Here is a 19,181-nt window from a genome sequence, read left to right as displayed (position 1 = left end):
AGAGGGGAAAGCTTAAGACCACCATTAGCTCGGTAACCCGGAATTCATAATCTAACCCAATTTCGTATCACTCCTATGGTCGTAAATGTTTAATACTCAACCCATTGTTTTGATCGAAGATTCAGATCCACCGCTAGATATTGCCTAATCCCTTTCGCTCTTTCCCTCAAGACTTTAAAACGCAGTTAGGGGAATGTCGTCTACTAGAGGAAGGGTTCCACACCCTTTATAAAGGGTGGTTTGTTCTCCTCCCCAACCAATGTGGGATGATCCACCCCATTCGGGCCCAGATGTGGGATTGCCACCAAATCCACCCCCTTCGAGGAACAGCGAGAAATGACACATCGTCCGGTGTCTGGCTCTGATACCATTTGTAACAACCAGATCAAAAGGGGTGCAACACGAGAACTTCCCAAGTGGTTACCAACTTAGTACTCCTCTCGCCCAAGCACGCTTAGCTGCAGAGTTCTGATGAGATTCGGTGCATTAGTGCTAGTGGTGGATCTGGGTCATTACATTTCCGAACTAGGTTTAAAAGCTCGATTAATTGGTTTATTATTATTTTTTATAGTAATAAAGTAATTTTTAAATTATTATTAATATTAAAACCATGGTTGAAATAATTAGGTAAAGTATATTAGATGTTTAACATTTTTTGAATGTTTGTTATTTAAATAAATATATTAAAAAAATATTTTTATTAAAATATTTTAAGAAAAAAATGGCTTAAACTTGGAGGTTGGTAAATTGGTCGTTTCTTTCTTCTTCCCTCGTTTTGCGGCCGAGTTCTACAGTTCTTCTCGTTTCTTATTCGGAAAGTTGAAAAGGAAGACAGTCTGCGAGAGATTGACTCGAAAGTGGTTGCCTTTTTGAAGTCCTGACCCATCAATCTCGAGGTATTTTAATTTCTTCATTCAAGTTTATTCACGACGGGTTGATTTAAATCTGATTTTCATTAGGTTATTGTTGTATTAAAGCTTCAAATTTATTAATCCAAGCCGGAAGTGAGTGGAACTTTGAACTGATTATAAAATCATTTGTCGTAGTGAAAAACAAGCCTGATTTTGATGATTCGAAGTCAGTTTTAAAATGATTGAAGATAGTTTTAAAATGATTGAAGATGTATTTCTTAATGATTTTGCACATTTAGACAAATGTGATTCTAAGAAGGATGTTGGTGGCTAAGGGATTGGTCAGAATTCTTGTTCTATTCATCGACAAGGGCTCTCTCTTTCTAATTTACTGAAAAGTAGAGCCTAACCTGATGGGGTTTGTTGGTATGTGTCTGTCTTGTAGGGTGCTCTCCGTAAATGGAAGTTGGGCGAATCATATTATCCTTTAATTCCAGAACATTTTTTTGCATTCCTTTTTGTAGTGTGCTTTTATTGATATGTCTGGGGGGATTCTCTATGTGAGATTCATAGTTTGATGTGGCTTAGAGTATCAATGTCTACACCTTTGAATGATCAAGATTCTATGTATTCAAATGTGCACAAAAAATACTTATGTATATGGTGTTTACGTATTCAAATGATAATGTTTGCCTTTGCCCTGTTGGTAAGTCGCTTTCACCCATTTTTAAAATGATCAAGATTCTATGTATAAAGGTTTAGATTTTAACTTTTTCCATGTGATGGCTCATACTTAGGATTTTGGAGGATGGCTTCCATGAAAACAGAGTTGAAAAAAGCTTGGCAGTTTTTAAGATCAACAGAGTTTTGGAGGATGGCAGTGCTGTGGAATCTCTCCATCCTCTATTCTTACTTGATGCTATTTTTTCAAAGATTTCTCTCTTTGTCTATTAAGCACAGATCTGGAACCTCCTACTCCTATGAAAGGGCTTCTTCTTGCACCTCAGAAGACGTCGTGCCCCTTTGCGTTATCACCGGTGTAAAGTTGCCTGTGACTTTTAGGCTTGATTGAAGTTAAATTTGAATCTCTCTTTCTTTCTCTGCACGTACAGCTTTTAATTCATTTAGTATCTTTGTTTTGAAAGTTGTAGGCTACCTCTGGATTGGGTGCAGCTGCTGCTCTTGCTCTTTCTAAACGTGGTTTCTACGTCGTTCTTGGTTGGTTTCTCGTACCATTTCATTCATTTTCTCAACTTCTATTGCAGTCTTGATTTTGATTTACCATTTGAATCTAGCTGTTAGAAATTAATGCTCATTGCAAATATTATTGGACCCTGCCTTCATTTCCAAAACATTATGTGGATTATAATGCTCCCAATTCTCATTGTTTACCTTCAAACTATTACTGCCTCTTACTCACAAAACGACTTCTGATAGAGTGCCGATAATCTTTTCATTAAGTGCATGAATTTATTCAACGTATTTACCAGTAATAAGACTCTGTTTTTAATTTTTAAGCTCTTATTCTAATGATGGAAAAACAACTTAACTAAACCCTTCTTGATGCCATTTCCTTTGCATTAAATGTTATGCAAGCCAATCAAATCTTTCTCTACAAAATAACAGAGTTAAAAACTGATGCTTGTGTTCTTAAATTTTATTTTGTTCTTGCAGCTGGACGGTCAAGGCATTTGTTATTAAAGGTTTGCCTCATGCACTGTTTTTTAGTTTGTTTTATCCCTACCTCATTTCATGTGTTATTCCTCGTTTTGGTGACTGCTTACATTGTCGCAGACAATGTCAGAGATAAAAAGGCAGAATGAAAAAGCCCTTCTTAAAGCTTTTCAAGTCGATCTTTTATATGTTCAGTCAATCTTGGACTTCAAGAATTCCTTTCAGCTTTGGCTCCAAGGCTCTAAGATGCATCCTTCATTGCAACTTTTGATTAATAATGCCGGGATATTGGCAACGTCATCTAGATCCACTTCTGAAGGCTATGACCAGTTACATCTCTATTCCCTGTCTTTCTTCAAGTGTTTTAGTCTTGCAATAATGCAGTGATTCGAACGGTACTGTGCCACTGAACTTCAATATAATTTTCGACTTCGGATTAGTTTAAATGTAGCTATGTAAAACTGCTGTTGGAACTTAATACTCTCATGTGCCTCTTTGAACTCTTGTTCATTGTGAGATAATGAGCTATTTCTGTGATCCATTTGGTCCAGCTTTTCCGTTACCCTAAGCCTATCATTGCTTCTTTATATGCTGAAACTGTGTTCTTCTCTCTGAAGTTTTGGCTTTATTTTTCCATTGTGATTTTCTAATTATTTTTCTATTTGATGTTATATCTTCTTTTCAAGATATTTTCAACCCGTCCTACCGTTGAACTTCTTATATTCTCAGGATGATGGCTACAAATTATGTTGGCCCGTTCTTTTTGACTCAAATGTTATTGCCACTCCTGAAGAACAGCCCTTTTCCATCTAGGATAGTGAATGTCTCATCCTTTACACATAGAGGTGGTAAGAATTTTCTGTATTAGAATGATAGCTCTCCACGCTTTAATTTTTTTACTGGGTAATCTCTTCAAGTGCTTGATTTGTTCATGAATAATAGGTCTTTCATCAACGCAATGAGATTTTTTTTCCATTGTGATACTGTCAACCTCGGTTGCTGCCTTTATACATTTTTTCACTTTGTTCCAAATGTGTCTTGTGAAAGCAGCAACAACAATAATAATGGCTTCATTGTGTTATACAGTTTTTGATGTTCGGGTTGACGAGGATACCGTATGTGGAAAGCGCTTCGTGGGATTGGATCAATATCCATGTGCTAGTATCTATGAGTATTCTAAATGTGAGCAATTAATGTTTTGAGAAACAATTTATGATACTATTCTCGATTCTGACAAGCGCTATCCATTTTCTGTTACAGTATGCTTACTGCTGTTCTCCTATGAGCTTCACCGGAAACTTTCCCTAGAGAACGGATCTAATAAAGTAACAGTTGTGTAAGGGAACTTTGTCGTCGTTGCCTTTGGTTATCCTTGTTTCGTACTAAACTAGGCTTCAAGGCTTCTGATATGGATCTGCTGATTTTTGTTTGTTAAATATGATCTCTTTCATATTCTGAAGTGTTGCGGATCCTGGAGTAGTCAAAACAAACATCATGAGAGAAGTTCCTACATATCTTTCTAGGGTAGCATTTACAATATTGAGGCTTTTGAGGCTTCTACAGCTACCTGAAGATGGGGTCAACTCCATTTTGGATGCAGCCTTTGCATTACCTGTGAGAATTTTTTGCGCTTGTCTGTGTGTGTGTTTCATAGTTCTATTAAGATCTTCAATTGAGTAGACTGAACTTTCTTATGTCAGGACACATCTGGTGTTTACTTTTTTGGTGGAAACGGTAGGACGGTCAAGTCCTCTGCTCAGTCGTACGACACAAAACTTGCCAAGGAGCTTTGGGCGACGTCGTCTAATCTGTTCTTGAAATCCCAGATTGCTATTGAGGGAGTAACTAGTTATTGATTCTGACCATTGGAGTATGTCAGTTCAAATAGCTTCATGTTTAGCTCATTGTCAAAATTTATGAACTTGTAATGCAACCTACTACTCGAGGTCGAGGTCGAGGTCATTTTTTTAAGTTCGTTTAGGTGATGGAACTTAGTATTAAGATAGGTAATAAGTGTTTTATCTATTGAATTATGCTTATATTAGTGTAATCCATAATTAATTAATGTTTAATTTTGTTTGTTTATATACGTATATTATTGTTATAACGCGTCATCAGTTGAAAATCTCAAGATTGATAGTCTAGAATTCTATCTTCTCAAACTTTTATCGGACCTTTTACGAGCACCAATATTATGATCTCCCTCTTCAACAACTTTGGCGTGTGTTGATAGACTTCAAATGACCATTAGACAAGCCTCCATACGACGACTCAATTATTTATACGTATCCTACTCCAATGCCCATGAACCCGCCAATGGCAGTGATAACAGTGCTAGGCCCTTTTCGAGGAAGAAAATAACTATTGGACAGTTAATTATACTCAACAAGTTCGATATGAATTGATACCTGTGGAAAATAATCGTTTGGACATGTTGCTTGTTGTTCAATTCAAAACATGCGTAATTGTTCGAGTATTCTGGCATCTAACATATCAAGTAATCAATATGTCAGAGGTTTAAATTTGGTTCCCATATTTGTTGTTCTAAAGAAAAAGAACAACTTTCTTGTTCCATTTCTATTTTAAATTCTAACCATTTTCTGACTGAGTTGAAAGAAAGAAGTCTTCTAAAGTAACAAAGAGGAAAATAGTTTCACAATAAACCTAAAGTAATGTACCTTAGTTACCATTGTTTCTTATCTTATAGTTTATGTTGCATCACAATACTAACAAAAGACGATAGAATAGATTAACATAATAAAACTGGAATTAATTAGCTAAGACATCATCTAATAACATATCGTCTACAATTTTCCTTCATCGGTATCGTTCATGTTCTCAATGTCTCAACGTCACCATAAAAGGACGTTTTCTTTCCACATCTTTTGACCTATCTCTGCACTAGTACATGAAAGCTGAAAAACCTAAAAAGTAACACAAAGAGGCTAGACTAAGACACAAGTAGATAGTATATCCAAAACTCTCTTTGAATCATAAGTCAGTCAGCCGACTTCACAACTATGAACTAAGAATGGATTTCATTTCCTCTCTAACCTGAGGTCCTGAGATGGCCATCATGATGTGAAAGAATATTTGTACGACCAAAACCTTTATCCTTGATGCTTAACTTATCAAGTAGGTCACTTCCTATTCTGGAGAAACAGCAGTCCGAGAGATATGTTACCTCCGCATACCACGATGGCGTTCCCGTTTCCGGAAGCGTTCTAGCATGAACTCATCTGTGGCAGCCTGCCTTTGTCCTGCAGCCTCTGTGCCAGTATCAGTTGGTTTGGAACCAGAACCATCCTCTTGCAAATTTCTACCCTTGTATAGCTCAGGATGTTCTGCATATTTTTTATTCCTTGTCAGAAATAATATAACATCTTATAAATTATAGGAGTATATTTTCCTCCCTTTCTCCTGATATCAAGGTGTTTAGTTTATGAACTAACAATCCAACTACCCCATGTGTAGAATTTAGATCATAGGCACGCATATTTGGTATGCAGAAATTTTGTATGAAACTAAAATCTTAGGTTCGTGATCACCAAAACTTAAACTCACGTCGTCAAGAGTAAATAATAGAACAACATCCTCCCAAAGGATAAACAATATAAAGCACCTCTTCTAAGTTTTTCAGCATAATCCCTGCCCCGGTGGAAATAATCAGCACTAAAACTTGAGGGGATGCTAAACTCTGATTTTGACCGACCCACAAATCTCTTCTCCTGCAAAAGCTTTTTTGCAGCCTCGGTTTCTTCAATGTTCTTCAACTTGAATCTGTCACAAATAGAGCAACGAGCAGTTGAACACACTTCATAAATGTCAGTGGAAAATACCCACATCCAACACAATTATGACAGATGCTTAATTTTATACGGCACTTCAAATTATTTAACCAAGGAATCAAATGCTCCAAAGTAAAACTTAATTTCTGTGTTACAATACAAAATAGTAATTGGATCAGTATGATTCCATTTTATCTCCTGCTTGATCTCCATTGCTCATAATTCACAGAAAGTACACAGAAGTGATGATCACTGGACAAATTAATGAAGTTCTTTCACAAGGGAGGAGAAAGGACATACTCAATTGGAAGCTGAACCTCTGCAATCCCTGTAGTCCACTGAGTGGAACTTTCATTAGAATTTCGTCTTTTCACCTGACAACAATCCAAAAATGGTAAGTGAAATCGAATCCCAGAATACACGAACAAAAGCCTAATGCAGCACTCAGCCGAATAGAACTGAACAGACGAACTGCGAAAGAAGAGACAAGAACACTACATTGGCTACTCACTCACTTTAAGATGCTCCGGGATTTTGTATAGTTCATCTTCCGCCTGTTTCAAGTCATTCTCAGCTCCTTCTACAGTCTCGAGAGTTCTCCCCCTTTTCTTTGCCAGTTCCTGTTCGATGTACTTCAACCTGTTAAGAGAACCCGTCAGAGCTCCACTTTTAATCAAATAGATATATTTGTTGAGAAACGACATAATTAAGGGGAATAATACATATTAGGATCTTCAACCATGACGGCCGTTTCCTGAGCAAAGGTATCCTGAAGAACCAAATCATCCTTGTCGCCTTCGCCTCCCGCGCTTTCATTCTTACTGCCCCCGCCGCCACCAGTTTTACTGTTAGCGTCAGTGGATTTCCTAACAAGACCACCGCCGCCGCCGCTGGCGCCGCTAGCACCGGTGGTGCTGGTCTGCATCGATACAGATGGAAGTGCAGGAATTCCAGCCCTCCTCTCCCTCTGTTTCTGCAAAAATTTTACCTCCTCCAATGCCATCCTGTGCTCTTCTTCTTCCTCCTCCGATTTGGTGGCAGTGGAATTCGCCCCATCTTCTCCATCTTCTGTATCGTAACAATTCCTTTTCCGGAAATTCTTCCTTTTCGACTGTTGATTCATCAAATCCCCGCCGGAGAAAAAAACCCTAGTTTCTTGCTTTGTGAAATTGTAATCGCAATCCAATGATCCAATGATCCAATGATCCAATGAAGTCCCGACTCTCCAAACGTCTTACACAATTCTATTTTCTTTGCCTGTGAAAAAGAATGCATTATTTTAAGAAATATTAAATTATAATTTTCTTTTTTAAAATATTTCAAATCTATATATTTTTAAAATCTCATTAATAAACTTTAAACTAAAAAAACAAAATAAAAATACTTTAATGTTAGTTTTTTAATACTATATTTAAAAATCACCCTTTGATGTTAAACACTTTTTACTCATTTTCTTTTGGAGTTCTTTGTTCGATATTTGAGGATTTACCTATCTATCGGCACAACTTGATATTTGAGGATTTACCCATCTATTGGCAACTCGATATTTGAGGATTTACCCATCTATTAGCACAACTCGATATTTGAGGATTTACCCATCTATTGACAACTCGATATTTGAGGATTTACCCATCTATTGGCACAACTCGATATTTGAGGATTTACCCATCTATTGGCACAACTCCATATTTGAGGATTTACTCATCTATTGGCACAACTCGATATTTGAGGATTTACCCATCTATTGGCAACTCGATATTTGAGGATTTACCCATCTATTAGCACAACTCGATATTTGAGGATTTACCCATCTATTGGCACAACTCGATATTTGAGGATTTACCCATCTATTGGCACAACTCCATATTTGAGGATTTACTCATCTATTGGCACAACTCGATATTTGAGGATTTACCCATCTATTGGTATGGGCACGACTTTGATACCATGTTAGATGAACATGACTCTCCACAATGGTATGATATTGTCCACTTTGAGCATAAGTTCTCATGGCTTTGATCATACCAATGAGAGAGTATTATTTATTTATAAACCCATGATCATTTCCTAAATATGACAGATGTAGAAGTTTCATCATCCAACACAACTACAAATAACAGTGAATATATACACGAAAATCTTTAATATTTGGTTTTAAAAAATATTACCGAATTTTCAAAAATTAAATTAATACTAATTAATTTATAATAAAAAAATTAAAAAAAAAAAAACTCTTATTATATGTATATGAATGGAAATCGTTTATTTACCTAAACTTACGGTCTAACATTTTCCTTTTCTTTTTTATATTTCCTTTTAAGAAAAATTAATATTTACCAACTAAAAATAAATATTAAAATATAAACCCGAGCTAAAATGATAAAGATTAAATTAAAAAAAAAGATTTAATACTAAAATAATAATAAAACCTTTTTGTTTATAAATTTTAATTACAATTACATGTTTTTTTAAAGATGGATTGCCTAATTGAGTCTTTTTAATATAATAAAAAATGATTTAAAATATAAAATAGTAGAAACCAACACAATTATTCCTCATTTTTCACGAACAAAAATTATTCCTCATTAAAAAAAAAAAATGTAATAATAATATCTGAGTACACATAAAATAGATCACTTCTTCTTAGCCGCAACCTTAGATTTTATCTCTCCCACCACTTCGGCATCAATCTGAAACGCTCTGGCGAGGACCCCATCGTCGACGGCGGGGGATGAGGTAAACAAGGCGGCGGCGACCGACACAGTTCCGGGCAGCTGGCTGTTGAAGGCGGCGATAACAGAAGCGGGTTTATCCTTGTTGTTCTGCTGGAAGTGAAGCAGTCCCTTGGGGAAGACAAAGATTTCACCTTTTTTTATGGTTTTGGAAATCAGTTTGTTGGCGGTAGTTATGAAACCAACCTCCAGTTCCCCGTCCAGGACGAAGACGATCTCGGTCGCGCGTGGGTGCACGTGTGGCGGATTCAGGCCGCCATCCGCTGCGTAGTCGATTCGGGCTAGGGAAACGCCGAGTGTGTTGAGGCCGGGGATTTTGTCGACGTTGGCCGGCGTGACGGTGGATCCGACGGAGTTGTTGATGGTGGCGGCGTTTGCTAGTCCGGTGAAGAAGAAGTCGGCGGCTGTTATGTTGGCAGCTTCCTTGCATGGGAATCCGTTCACTTTTGTTCCTGTAAGATCCAACGGTCCAGGTGTGTTCATCTAATTAGATCTAACTCAATTTAATTTGTATCATTTGAATTTGGTTACGAAGGGTTAAGTTAAAATAAATAAAAATTAAAATGTATATATATATATATATAATTTCATAATTATTTATTGAAAAAATAGTATACAACTATATATTTATTTATTTATATTTAATTTCATAATTATTTATTGAATTATTTTTTAACATTGTTAATTTTAAATAAATAAAAATTTGCTAACGAATTTTTTTAAAATTAGAATGGATATTGTAAATTTAAAAAACAATAAATAAATAAATAAATAAATAAATAAATAAATAAATAAATATATATATATATATATATATATATATATTTGTATGATATAATTATATAGATATTTTTATTTTATTTTTATTTTATTTCATAATTATTTATTAGATTTTTTTAAAAAATAATTTTTAACTATTTAGGAGGTAATTTTTTAAAATATATATTAAAATTGAGTGATAAATTTAAATTAAATGTTTAAAAATAAATAAATAGATGTTTTATAAATCAATATTTTACTTTTATTAAAAATAATATTTTAAATAAATAACTCAAACAATCTGAATCAACCCAGCCCAATTAACCCCATAGTTTGGTTGGGTTGGATTCATAGAGAATTGTTTGGGTTAAAAATATTTACCACTCGAACTAATGAGTTGAATCTAAAAAAATGTCCTAACCCACTAACACCGGCACGATATTAGCTATAATCACTTGCATACATACCTTTGGAAGTATCAGCAATGCATAAGTCTTGAAGCGCGTCGGGGTCGGAAGCACGGGAGCCGGGAAACATAGCAACAGAAGACAGGAGAAGGAATAGGAACACAAAAACTTTCGATGGATTCATGGTTGATGAATTATATGGGGAAAAGAATATGAAATGAAGAGGAGGATGTATGGTTATTTATAATATGGTTGAAATAGTATATAATATATCAATGTCACACCCACCTTAGCTTGCATGGTATGGTAATGCAAAAAGCACATCTAAAAGAGACTTAGCCTTAAATTCAAAGCAATTGAATTGAAACCAAACAAAGGACTGAAAGTTGGGGTAATGACTAATGAGAACTTACCATTTGGCCAATGGTCCTTTGAATTGTGAGAGCAAAGGCTGTGAAAATGGGGTTGGTGGAGTAGTTTTTGTTGGGCTAGCTGTTGTTGGGGAGGTTGAAATGCCCTTGTCTCTTACTTACAAAGTAAACTCGAGCCCGCCCGAGACCAATGTAGTAAATACGATAATAGTTATCATCTTGAACGTTAATGATTCGATGTCTACCTCGGCTGTATCATTCTAGTCTTTATACTTTAGATGTGCTCTGTTTTAGGGCATATTCGATAGCGTACTTCCGACTCTTGAAATTAACCATTATCGTTAGTTCTCGACTTTAAAAAAAAAAAAAAAAATTATTGTTATATATGGGTTTTTTTTTTTAAGGGAAGTTATCGTTATTTTGTAAAGTAGACAAAAATATGTGGCTTTTGGTAAGTTTAATCGAAGAAATTATTTATACAAACGGATTTTGTTATAATGTTAGTTGTTATAAAATGAATGTTATATTTTTAGAAATTATGCTTGCCTAAAACACGACACATGTCCCAGTCTTGTTTGTCCGAGTCGGTTGACAGGGATGTCAACCAATTGAGTGGGGGAGGATGTCATGGTCATGCATGTCCAAGACATGTTGTCAATGGCTGCATGACAGATATCCCGGTCTTGCTTGTCCAGGACGTGTTGTCCATGGTTGCATGCCCGTTCCAAACCCCTTTTACATGCTTTTATCTTAGATATGTCTTTACCATTTCATATTGGGTCAGTGCGAGGGTGTATGACGTTTCACCAAAATCGTGTCTGCACCTGCAAGGGCTAAAATACCCTAAAATGTACTATAGAAGCATGTGACTAGTTGTCAACTTCTCCCTCCCTGATAGTTATATATAGTAAGCCGTTGTTGTTGCCTCTTGCTTACATTCTCATGTAACATTAATTTCAATTTCTTAAATCTTGTTTTTAAAACTCTCTTTCGAAATCTCTTTGCCCCCATCTTCTAAAACTTTCTTCTTGAACCGGGGTCAGAAGCTCGACTATACGTCGCCTGGCCATAGACGATGCAACAACGAATAGGCTTAACCCACTTGTTAGGAAGTGAGTGCCGCACAATCGCAAGTCCGCTACCATCAAAGTGCGATTGTGACAATTAATAGTATTTTATAATGTAAATTTTAAAAAAAAATTATATTAAAAAAAATGAAAAATATTTCCTCGAAAATAATCAAACAGGACCAAAATGTGACAGAATGATATTAGACATGTGACATGTGACACTCGAGTTAATAAATGATACCGGAATAAATCTCGAGACCGTATTTTTTTTGAAACAAAATACAAAAATTACAAATTATTTTTATAATTTTTTACTTTTATATATATATATATAAATAAATAAATGTGTGATATGTAATAAAAACATTATTCTTTATTATTATTATTATTATTACTACTACAATTTTTTTTTAATGTAGTTTCCTAAAATATTATTTTAAATGATAATAAATATTTAGTTTTAAATTTTAATTATTATTATTAAATTTTACTTTTTGGGTTCAAACGAACGATTCAGAAAAAAACCGCCCCATGTTCGTTGAGTCGGCAGGTTCTTCAGAAATACTGTTGTAGATAACAAATCCCACAGTGCACTCTGCATCCTTTCTTCACCTTCGATTCTCAATTTCCTCTCCGCCATGGCCTCCGGCGCCACCCTTCTCACCGACCTCCCATTCCGGCGCCCTTACCCTCCCACTCTGTTCCGCCCCTCTAACATTCCTTCTTTCCACCCACTCCACATTTCTATCCGAATCAATCACCTTCGCCCCAATTTCAGATGTTCAATCGCCGAGCGCTCCACTACTGTTTCAACATCTGATGTCTCTGGTCAATCTTCCAGAGTGGATTGTGTGGTCGTTGGTGGTGGGATTTCCGGCCTTTGCATCGCTCAGGCACTTGCAACAAAGCACCCTGATGTTGCACCTAACATCATCGTCACAGAGGCGAAGGCTCGCGTTGGAGGCAACATCACTACGGTTGAGAGAGATGGCTATCTCTGGGAGGAAGGGCCTAATAGCTTCCAGCCCTCTGATCCTTTACTCACTATGGTGGTTGGTATCATTCTCGTTATTTATCCCCCCCGTCGTCTTCATTTTAGGTTGTGTGCTGAATAGCCATCTCGTGTTAGCATTGATGTCGCTGTCTTTTAAACACTTATGGATTGATGCTGTTTTTGTTGACTCTCTCTAGAGCAGGGGAGCTAGAAATTTTCTAGGAATGGCCAAAATCTTAGGTTCTAACTATATATGGGGTCAAATTAGAGAGGAAACTCTTAGATTTTTAACTTCTTAGAGTAATTTTCATAATCTAGGACGAATTAATGAGGGAAATTATCTTCCTTCAAGCAGCCATTGTATACGGAAAATTATTAATCTCAGCTGGCAAAACCTTTCCTATTACCGTAGTCGGATCCATAATTATGGGACAAGCAAAGCCTTCTCTGACCGTTCATGTTCTTGGTGAGTCCGTTCTAAGAGTTTAATTGGGATATACCAAATTCCTCCAAGCGGACTAATGAATCTAACCATTTATGCCGTTGCTCTGAAAACAAATGAACATACGGTCTTTCTGTCTATGAGAAAAACCCTTTTACGAATGCTTAGTAAATTCTTTGTAGTATGTGGAATGTATCAATCTATATGTATGGAGGAAGGTGCCCACTCTAAGTTTCGTAGCTTTGTTGATTGTAGTTCCATGGGGTTTTATGCTCTAACTAGAATTAGTGTAGTGGGACGATCTTCATATTGACTACCATCTATTACTGAGAGATTTAGTCTTAGGTTTTTTTATCTCATCAGTTGTATGAAAGTTTTATATGTATTGTCAGTATGTGATTTTCTTTGTGTATATATTTTCCTTTGGTTTATTTGTTGATTCTTATACAATGGCAGGTGGATAGTGGCTTGAAAGATGATCTAGTTCTGGGAGATCCGGATGCACCTCGATTTGTATTGTGGAAGGGAAAGCTCAAGCCAGTACCTGCGAAGCCTAATGATCTACCTTTCTTTGACCTGATGAGCCTTGGTGGAAAAATCAGAGCAGGCTTTGGTGCACTGGGCATTCGCCCTCCTCCTCCAGTTTGTCTTCTCAGTCCTTTGTCTTTTTGTTGAAGTACATTGTCACTTTTATTTTCCTCATCAATCTCAGAAAAACAAATATTTATTGTTTTTAGGTTCTCATATAGTGTAATACTAACAAAGGTAACAGGGTCGAGAGGAATCAGTTGAAGAATTTGTTCGTCGGAACCTTGGTGATGAAGTTTTTGAACGCTTGATAGAGCCATTTTGTTCTGGTGATTAACCATACTCAATTAGATCTATATATCCATTTTATCTTGCATATTTTCTTTATCACTATAATTCCTATTATCTCGGTATCTAATTCATTATTTCTGGTTAAGATTCTCCATTATTTTGGTTATCAAATTATTTTCTTACTTATAAATTAGGAATCAATTTTACTAATTATTGTAAATTTGTTCTCACTCCAGTGTTGTTGTGTGCATTGTGGATCCTCTGTCAAATCCTTCGCTCATTCTATAAGAACGCTATTTTCCAGGAAGATAAGATCTACTAATTAAAGACATTGATTGAAAATAATCTCTTTTAAAAGGTGGACTTTTGTAGACATTATGATTATTTTAAAAATGGTAGGAACAAACTCGTAACTATTCCTGCAACGGTTGATTGGAAGGGCTGAAGATGTTTTTTAGTTTTTCAGGAAAGTTGTAACGATTTAGTTTCAAGGTTATACTTCTTTGGTGGGTTGTTGTCCTCATCGAGTCCATAATTGATCTGAAGCTGTCTTGTTCAGGCGTATATGCTGGTGACCCTTCAAAGCTTAGCATGAAAGCAGCTTTTGGAAAGGTTTGGAAGCTAGAACAAAATGGTGGTAGCATTATTGGTGGGACTTTCAAAGCATTTCAAGAAAGGAATAAAGCTACCAAGCCACCAAGAGATCCGTAATGATTTTAACTTCATAGAGTTTCTCGCTTTTTCATTCTTTTTCCCCCTCACCACTTCATGTTTAATAACCAACTTCTTACATCTAGACGCCTGCCAAAGCCTAAGGGCCAAACTGTTGGATCTTTTAGGAAAGGACTTGCCATGTTGCCAAATGCTATTTCTACTTGGTAAATTCTAATTTTAAAACAAAATTTCTAGCAAGTGTTTTGACTATCAGTCTCTGAACTTATCATTTCTTCAACCTTTTCCATTGATGTAGCTTGGGCAATAAGGTAAAGTTATCTTGGAAGCTATCTAATATCAGTAAAGTGGATGATGGAGGTTATAGTTTGACATATGAAACACCAGAAGGGCTAGTCTCTATACTAAGCAGAAGTGTCATCATGACAGTCCCTTCTTACGTTGCCAGCACACTGTTGCGTCCAATCTCGGTAAATTAATTTATGGGATTTGAATATGGTTTTTTGCCAAGGTCTTTTATGATATTAGTTTCCATATATAGTTCCAGCTTTTCCATTGCTTTCTTCAGTGTTAATAATTGTAGCCAGATCCTTTTTGCTACCAGATCCCCCATTTGTCAACTCATAATGGCCTTGTAGAAATTAGTAACTTATATTTTGTAATGTGATTTTGCTACATCCCCAGTGGAGTTGAGTATATGCTGGAATTGACATTGTGAAACACACTTAAACATTTGTCAGATTGCAAAATAGATGTTCATGTTAGACCTTTTAGAGGCTCTGGAAGATTTGAGCGGGCGTTTTTGGAGGTTGTTAGGTAGATTTTCTTTTGTTTTCTTAATAAAAAAAACCATTCCACAGATGGGACAAATTACAGAAAAGGGTGGGAAAGCCCAAGATCCAAAACAAACTAAGAAATGTTACAAATAATTCTTCTAGTTGGTGTAAAGATCACATAAAACTACAACTATTGAAAGTACCATATAATTTTAATCAACAGAGCTACAATAAATACATTATGAAGAAAGCTTGAAACTAAATTTACTCACTATTGCAGAATGCATGTATCTCTGAAATTCTGTAAAGTTGTGCAACTGATGCAAAGGAAGTCCAGAATTCATTACTTGGCTGGTTCTATATTTCCAAGTTTGTTTCACTTTGATGATTCTTATGATTCCCTTGCCTACAGGTGAAAGCTGCAGATGCACTTTCAAAATTTTACTATCCACCAGTCGCATCAGTGACCATATCATATCCAAAAGGAGCAATTAGGAAAGAATGCTTGATAGATGGTGAACTAAAGGGGTTTTGTCAATTGCACCCTCGCAGCCAGGGGGTGACAACTTTGGGTAAATCTGCATTCTTTACATTTCATCTGAAATTCTGTTCACAAATTCTGTTGAAATTAATTCTTACAGCCGTGACTGTTGGATAATTAAGATGCATCCAAATCCATGCTTACTTTGTTGCAGGAACTATATACAGTTCATCACTTTTTCCCAATCGAGCACCAGATGGAAGGGTATTACTTTTGAACTACATTGGAGGAGCTACTAATACTGAAATTCTTTCCAAGGTGATCTTTTTTTTTTAATCATGTTTGAAGTTTTGTTAGGAACACGAAACACAAAAGGATGATAATCTATCAAGAAGCTTATCTCTCTTCTGCTTTCACCAAATATTTGTCACATTCTCCATTTTCCTAACCCTCTATTTGTAACTCACCTCACCCCAACAAGCTCACTTATCATCCCAACAAAATAACTTTCTTACCGTAAGTCGAATCAATCAATCACGATATCTTACGTCATCCACTGGCCCAAATATCACCTTGGGGACAAAGGTGGTGAATTATATGAACCATCCAATCATTTCTAGAAATTGTAGGAAAATGAGTGCTCTACTATTTAGTAATTAATTCCCAGGTTAGTTATGCGCACATTTTGCAGGAATCAAACAATTCTGTCCAATCTTGCAATAATCGTGTACTTGATCCAAAAGGCTGGAGCAAACTTCAATTTTGTGAAGTTTTACTCGCATCTTTTGGAATTAGAAAGCTCGACCATGATCATTCCTCTCTCTACCTTGATTGCCTCAACAATAGCTCACTTTTCGTCTAAAATTAGAGTTTTTTCCTTGATCATATGGTATTTGTTCCTTGACCCATTACTAATGTAATGCTTAAACCCAATTACTTCTGTAACCTCCTCCAGAGGAAGAGAAAATGTTGTCCTTGGCTGGAAAAAGGGTTGAAAATCCTTCCATGATCCCTGCCCATGTCTTCAGTGTATTTCCCCTGTAACACAGCTATATTTTTCTTCGTTTCCAAGAATCACATGCATAGTAATATCACCAAACTATTCAGATATTCTAATGAAAAATGCCCTACCCTCAAAATTTGTCTTGCCATTGTGTTTGTCCTTTAACTTAATTTCTGATGGATTTATTATCGGTTGTTGCTCATATGTGGTCGAATACCCTTCGGAGTATTACTTTTATTGTTCTTATCTTGTAACTCTCAAGTGTTTATGTGATGACAGACAGAGAGCGAACTCGTAGAAGTAGTCGATCGGGATTTGAGAAAAATCCTCATAAACACAAACGCAGAGGATCCCATGTTATTGAGTGTGAGGGTGTGGCCTCAAGCCATTCCACAGTTCTTGATTGGTCATCTTGATGTTTTGGATGCCGCCAAGGCCGGACTGAGAGAAGCTGGAATGGAAGGGTTGTTTTTAGGTGGAAACTATGTATCTGGTGTGGCCTTGGGGCGATGTGTTGAGGGTGCCTATGAAGCTGCAACTGAGGTAGCTAGTTTCTTGTCTAAAAAAGTGTATAAATAGCTGTTTTTTTTGCTTTCTACCATTAGGCATGTGGAAACTGATAGGCTCTTCAGAAGGATGGCGATGTTGCTGTGCTGCAGGTATGGTTTTAGCTTGATTTTGTCTTGTTTTATTGGCGGCAGAAAAATAGTTGTAATTCGTTGAGTTCTCTAAAACTGTTCTTATTGCTTGACTTTCAACGTTCCCCAGTAATTTAAAATCAAAGTACAGCTTGGATTATTGCATAAACTGTGGAACCATGAACAGTTACTTGTTCCAAACCAGTCCATGGTTTCGGATCAAATCTGAAATTTTTAAAAATAGAAGGCGATTGATAAACAAACAAGTGAAAAGGAGGAACGATGATGAATCTAAAAGGGTTTCTGATTCTGGCAATCCAAGTTGGGCCCAGTATCGACATTGAAGAGCTTAGCATATCTTTGGAAGAAGCCAATTCGGTCGTTGACTCGGGCATCGTTGGCAATCCCACACTCAAGTCCGCCATTGATGATGTTGGTCACTAGTCCATATCCTGCAGTTCTGTTTGCCTCTCTATCGGCCTCTGTGGGAATGTATCGGCCGACCATGACGTCGTGACACGATGGCTTCGGCTTCTGCTCCGTCATCCAGAACCACAGCGCTGTCTTGAACGCCGTCGTCGGGTCCTCTGCAACTCTCTCCGGGTTTCTCAGCCCGTCGAATCCCAGTGCCTCGCCCGCTGGCCCGTAGTTGTAATTCCTGCTCGTTGTTCCATTTTTTAAATCTTCAAAGTTCTAAATAGACATAAATTTGAAAGTTTAAGGTATAAATTTGTAATGGTCTGTTCTTACCATGATAGTTGTATAGGTCCTCTTCCTTTGTAGGACTTGCCGGGAGAGCAAGGCCACTGCTTAACACTATCATCACAATAGTTACTTTGTGGACTGATTTCCTCTTTAAAGCATAGCCCCCAAGCAAAAGGTCCATCCGGAGCAGTCGCCCACCCGCCCGTCGTCTCGTGTGAGATCTGAGCCAGGAACGCCGCTATCTCCCTCTTCTGTGTGGCCAAACAACCTGTCGTACCAAATTTGGGAAACTTCTTCGTCGCTTCAATGAAGGATTGGTAACTATAGAACCCATTTGCGGGACATGCACTATCGTCTTTATGCAAAAATAGCTCCTTAAAAAGTTCTTCACTAATTAGTGAAGCTACTCGGGATCTCTCCCTCCAACGACGGTGACCATGAGCCTCGATCGTGGACGGAAGGCCAGTCCAGAGGAGGAAGATGAAGGAGAGGAATAAGAAGGTGGATGCCATTTTTGTAGCTTGGTATATCACTTGTTATATATATATATATATATATATATATATATATATATATAATATGGATAACGTAAGATAAGGGGGAGAAACATGTGATGGGGTATAAATTATGATGAATGATTAGGCACAGGCACAACTGGTTGGAGTTTTAGAAAGTCAACGGTCAAAAATTTGAATTAAAAAGCACTGCCTATAATTTAAATAATATGTATAATGTTTTTGTAAGTATTTTCCTGATCTGGGCATTCAGGGTTGACCCATTGGTGATTGGTATAAAGTTTTAATTCTTTAATTTCTAAGTGGGGGGTTGGGTCATAAGCCATCAGCCTGGACAAGGTGGGCTGCAGGCCACAAATGAAACGACACCCACTAACTTCCAACAACAAAATTTTCGACCTACTCCGCCTCGGTCCTATTAGGAGTGTGCACGGATTACTTTAGGTTGGGTTGAAACAATGTTTTGGACGAACTTCAAATTTCA

At 36.8% G+C, this 19,181-nt stretch overlaps 5 protein-coding genes across 5 annotated transcripts; 2 read left to right on the top strand and 3 right to left on the bottom strand.

Moving 5' to 3' along the window:
- Nucleotides 1-747: 747 nt before the first annotated feature.
- Nucleotides 748-4,614, top strand: LOC111809344 (dehydrogenase/reductase SDR family member on chromosome X-like). The gene is made up of 10 exons (XM_023695787.1): nt 748-896; nt 1,649-1,890; nt 2,003-2,069; nt 2,526-2,554; nt 2,646-2,854; nt 3,255-3,373; nt 3,612-3,707; nt 3,786-3,861; nt 3,986-4,139; nt 4,226-4,614. The coding sequence occupies exons 2-10, from the start codon at nt 1,660-1,662 to the stop codon at nt 4,379-4,381; spliced, it is 1,137 nt and encodes a 378-aa protein (XP_023551555.1). The 5' UTR covers nt 748-896; nt 1,649-1,659; the 3' UTR covers nt 4,382-4,614.
- Nucleotides 4,615-5,270: 656 nt separating this feature from the next.
- On the bottom strand, nt 5,271-7,544 carry LOC111807993 (protein COP1 SUPPRESSOR 2). The gene is made up of 5 exons (XM_023693743.1): nt 7,036-7,544; nt 6,829-6,952; nt 6,614-6,687; nt 6,148-6,305; nt 5,271-5,869 (listed from the first exon to the last, which is right to left on the bottom strand). Exons 1-5 carry the CDS (start codon nt 7,434-7,436, stop codon nt 5,706-5,708), a joined length of 921 nt encoding a protein of 306 aa, XP_023549511.1. The 5' UTR covers nt 7,437-7,544; the 3' UTR covers nt 5,271-5,705.
- A 1,299-nt stretch (nt 7,545-8,843) lies between these two features.
- LOC111809064 (germin-like protein subfamily 2 member 2) lies at nt 8,844-10,405 on the bottom strand. Its single transcript, XM_023695397.1, has 2 exons — nt 10,272-10,405; nt 8,844-9,497 (listed from the first exon to the last, which is right to left on the bottom strand). The coding sequence occupies exons 1-2, from the start codon at nt 10,393-10,395 to the stop codon at nt 8,947-8,949; spliced, it is 675 nt and encodes a 224-aa protein (XP_023551165.1). The 5' UTR covers nt 10,396-10,405; the 3' UTR covers nt 8,844-8,946.
- Nucleotides 10,406-12,183: 1,778 nt separating this feature from the next.
- Nucleotides 12,184-18,333, top strand: LOC111808794 (protoporphyrinogen oxidase 1, chloroplastic-like). The gene is made up of 10 exons (XM_023694978.1): nt 12,184-12,704; nt 13,545-13,730; nt 13,861-13,945; nt 14,467-14,614; nt 14,705-14,785; nt 14,878-15,049; nt 15,768-15,927; nt 16,051-16,154; nt 17,119-18,128; nt 18,244-18,333. The coding sequence occupies exons 1-9, from the start codon at nt 12,291-12,293 to the stop codon at nt 17,416-17,418; spliced, it is 1,650 nt and encodes a 549-aa protein (XP_023550746.1). The 5' UTR covers nt 12,184-12,290; the 3' UTR covers nt 17,419-18,128; nt 18,244-18,333.
- Nucleotides 17,564-18,738, bottom strand: LOC111808795 (chitinase 10-like). Its single transcript, XM_023694979.1, has 2 exons — nt 18,228-18,738; nt 17,564-18,135 (listed from the first exon to the last, which is right to left on the bottom strand). The coding sequence occupies exons 1-2, from the start codon at nt 18,692-18,694 to the stop codon at nt 17,769-17,771; spliced, it is 834 nt and encodes a 277-aa protein (XP_023550747.1). The 5' UTR covers nt 18,695-18,738; the 3' UTR covers nt 17,564-17,768.
- Between the last annotated feature and the right edge of the window lie 443 nt (nt 18,739-19,181).

The sequence above is a fragment of the Cucurbita pepo genome, chromosome LG13, assembly GCF_002806865.2.
Source record: "Cucurbita pepo subsp. pepo cultivar mu-cu-16 chromosome LG13, ASM280686v2, whole genome shotgun sequence".
In the NCBI taxonomy this organism is placed as follows: Eukaryota; Viridiplantae; Streptophyta; class Magnoliopsida; order Cucurbitales; family Cucurbitaceae; genus Cucurbita; species Cucurbita pepo.
Note: the sequence above shows the minus strand (reverse complement) of the source record. Positions and strands in the feature narration are given on the sequence as shown.